The 3,442-nt window shown below is 62.0% G+C and overlaps 1 protein-coding gene across 1 annotated transcript in view; it reads right to left on the bottom strand.

Moving 5' to 3' along the window:
- CHLRE_05g243454v5 (uncharacterized protein) overlaps positions 1-3,442 on the bottom strand; it is a 10,112-nt gene that overhangs the window by 2,984 nt on the left and 3,686 nt on the right. Inside the window, exons 8-11 of the mRNA XM_043062455.1 lie at positions 2,995-3,191; positions 2,518-2,698; positions 1,030-1,177; positions 171-311 (exon numbers count right to left, since the gene is read on the bottom strand). Of these exons, the coding sequence (XP_042924697.1) occupies positions 171-311; positions 1,030-1,177; positions 2,518-2,698; positions 2,995-3,191 (667 nt within the window). The remainder of the gene's footprint in view (positions 1-170; positions 312-1,029; positions 1,178-2,517; positions 2,699-2,994; positions 3,192-3,442) is intronic.

The raw sequence follows: 3,442 nt of genomic DNA, 5'->3' as shown, positions 1-3,442 counted from the left end.
GTCACTTCCCGGCGCTGGCGCTTACACACGCGTATATACACACACACACACACACGCACACGCACACACACACACACACACATACAAACGCACACGCACCCCCCCCCACACACACAAACACACATGCACACACACACACACATGCACAGGCTCCCCCCGGCCCCCCCCACCTGGGTGCACGTGCGGCCCGGACCCCCCCGGCGCCTGCGCGGCGCCCCCCGGGGGGAACAGCGCCTTGAACAGCGGCACCCGCGATATGAGGCCGGCGTGCATCTCCCGCAACACCGCGGCCCGCATGTCCACTGGCAGCTCTGTGGGGAGGGGCGTGGTGGGGTGGAGTGGGGTGGGGGTGGGGTGGGTGAGGTGGGTTGGGTGGGTGGTGGGTGGGATGGGTGGGGTGGTGTGATGGGGTGCGTGGTGGGTGGGGTGGGATGGGTGGGGTGGGCGGGCGGGTGGGTGGGTGGAGTGGGTCAGGTGGCGGGGTTGTAGATACCAGCCCAAACTAAATCAAACCAAGCCAAACTTGAGGGGATGGGGTAGGGGGCGGGGCGGGCGCTGCTCTCACCATTCCCACAAAAGAACGCAGACACACGAAGACGCATCACAAGACACGTGGGTTCAAGGGGCGGGGGGCCTGGGGCACGGCGGTGGGCTGTTGCTCGCTGTGGCCCGAGAGGGGATGGGAGGCGGTAGCTGTCCATGCAAGACGGGCGGTGTGCATGGATTGTGGAGGCGCGGGTGCTCTGCCATCTCCCGTCTCGCCGGCACAAAGCCCCACAAACCAACCACCAGCCGCCCCCAAAGCCCGCCGCACCAGCTCCCGTCCCTGCCTCCACTCGCCCTCCTGTCCAGCCCCCACCATATACTCGCGCGCCTGGCCTAAGCCTTCGCGATCGGGCGGGCTTTCTGATGATGACGGGACTTTTCCGTTGGGCTCGGGCACATTCCCCCCCCCCCCCCCCACCCCCATACACACACATCGCTCCCCCTCCCCCTGCCCCCTCTCCTGCCCCCTCCTCCCCACCTCACCCGCCACCAGAGCCCTGTCCCCTGGGTCGTTGAAGGGCTTTGCAGACACGTAGCCGTAGTAGGCCTTGACCTTGGCCGCCAGCGCGGTGGGCAGAGGCTGGGAGTTGAGGAAGTCCTCCACACGCTGGCTGATCTCGTTGCGGGCCACCTGTGGCATGTGTGTGTTCGTATGTGTGTTATAAAGGGCACAAGGGAAACATTGCGCAATGTGTATGTGTGTGTGTGTGTGTGTGTGTGCTAGTGTGTGTGCTAGTGTGTGTGCTAGTGTGTGTGTGTGTGCTAGTGTGGGTTTGTGTTTAGGGGGACACAATTGGCTGGGTTGGGGTGGGGTGGGGGTTGCAAGGATGTGGGACCGGGGTTTTGTTTTGGGGGGGTTCCCGGGGGCGGGTTGGGGTGAGCTGGTGGTCCCCGGGGCAGACAGGTGCGTGCCGCACGACACGGCGCCGCGCACATGACCCCCCCCCCCCCCGACACCCTGACCACTTCGTTCCAACCCCCGCCTCCACGCAACCCGGGTTCACTCCGGTCCAGGCCACCGTCCAAAAATGCGCCATCTTTGACACTTGATATTGACTCTGGGATACCACCGGAAAAGACAAACAACCTGACCGACCCCCCACACCTGTCGTGTCAGATTTCTTTTCCGACGGTATCCCCAGTGCCGTACGGCCCTTCCTGTGCGGGGGGTCTTTGGGGTGGGCAGGGGGTCCCCATGGCCAAACTGGTCTCCCCTGAGTCCCCCACGCTCTCAGTCCCTCCGTGCATGTAGTAATGACTTGCTGGTCAAGTGGGAGGGCGGTCCGCGCTCGCCTGAGGTCGAAATGGGCGGGTTTTGGCCCGCCAGCCATGCGCCCGATGGGCGCGTGTCGGTCCAATCGGGCCAAAGTGTGCTGGAGAGAGCAGTAACTCACTCAATATGTGATTTAGATCCCAATATTGCATTGGAATGTATCCCGGGGCAAAATGTGAGGCTCTGCCGACCGGCAATTTCGCGACCGAGGTCCCTCGAGGAGCCATTTTTTCAAACCATGATTGATGCCGTGTCTACTTTCAGCTATAAGAATGGGAATTTAAGGCTTTGCGAGGGCTAAAAGCAGCTCTTCGTGCACAATGTCGGGGCATGTCGCTGCATTTCGCGAGCTCGGCGAGCGGGGAGGCCGCGCCAGGGCTTAAAACAACAATTCATAACATACATATGTCATGTAGAAGCCTTAAGCAAGGTTTGGTCTTTGGACGGTGCGGCGTGTATGGGCACGCCCCGAGTGAACCCGGGTTGCCTCCACCGTCCACTGCCGACCCCCTAACACTCGGCACCGTTCAACCCACCCCCACCCCCACCCCTGCAACACCCATCCGCCCCTCCCATTACTCACGACAACCTCAAACGCATCCATCATCCATCACCCATTACCCATCGCACACACACACACACACACAATATCACACACACAACACCCAACCCCACACACACAGCGTTGCCGTACTCACGTCGTACTTGTTGGAGGTGCCCATGATGGTGTTTGCGGTTGACACGATGTAGCCGAGCATCACCACGCCCACCATCATGCCCAGACACGTCATCACGCGCTCGGCGGTGGTGACGGGCGAGATGTCGCCGTAGCCCACAGTGGTGAAGGTGATCACCACAAAGTAGAGCGAGGTCACGTACCTAATGAAGGGGCGGGGGATTGCAATGAATGATGTGTTCAGGAGAAAGGGCTGCGGGGCGGGGGCTTGAGTTGTGTGAGGCGGGATGCGGCTTGTGTGAGTGTGACCCGCCCAGCCATCACTTCCAGGCCCAGGCCAAACCAATGGGGGTGCTTTCTGAGGGGGCCTTGGTTGTGATGGTTCCAAGCATGGGCCATAATCCGATCTGTGATAGATTGAGCAAGCAGCGGCTCCCCCAGCCCAAATCCTCACCCCTCGCGGCACCCCCGCTCGCCCCACAGTTGCCCCACAACTCACTTGACGACGTTACTGGCGTCCACGAGCCCCGCCGCCTCCACCCAGGTGCCGGTCAGACTGGAGTCCTCCATCTCCGCCACAAACATCCAGGCGCAGGCCGACAGGTGCAACCCCAGCACAGCCGCCAACACGTACAGGCTCACACGCGCCACAGCAACACTGCCGCGCGTCTCCCACTTGCGGTACACCTCAGACGTCTGCCAGGTGGGTGTTTGTGGAGGTCGTGGGAATGTGTTGGACAAAGAATCAAACGGTGGTCGTGGGAATGTGTGTGTGTGTGGGGGGGGGGGTGGGGGGGGGTGTAGATACCAGCCCAAACTAAACCGGACCCAATGCAATCGGGGGGAAGGGGGGGGGGGTTGCAAGGTCAAGAGATCGCGTGTGTTCGCTGTCAGCAGGACTTGTCATGTGGTGGCTTCCGCACCCGCGACCCCATCAGCTCGGGCTT

This window comes from Chlamydomonas reinhardtii, chromosome 5 (assembly GCF_000002595.2).
Source record: "Chlamydomonas reinhardtii strain CC-503 cw92 mt+ chromosome 5, whole genome shotgun sequence".
Classification (NCBI taxonomy): Eukaryota; Viridiplantae; Chlorophyta; class Chlorophyceae; order Chlamydomonadales; family Chlamydomonadaceae; genus Chlamydomonas; species Chlamydomonas reinhardtii.
The sequence above is the reverse complement of the archived record's forward strand: the minus strand, read 5'-3'. Positions and strand labels throughout refer to the sequence as shown.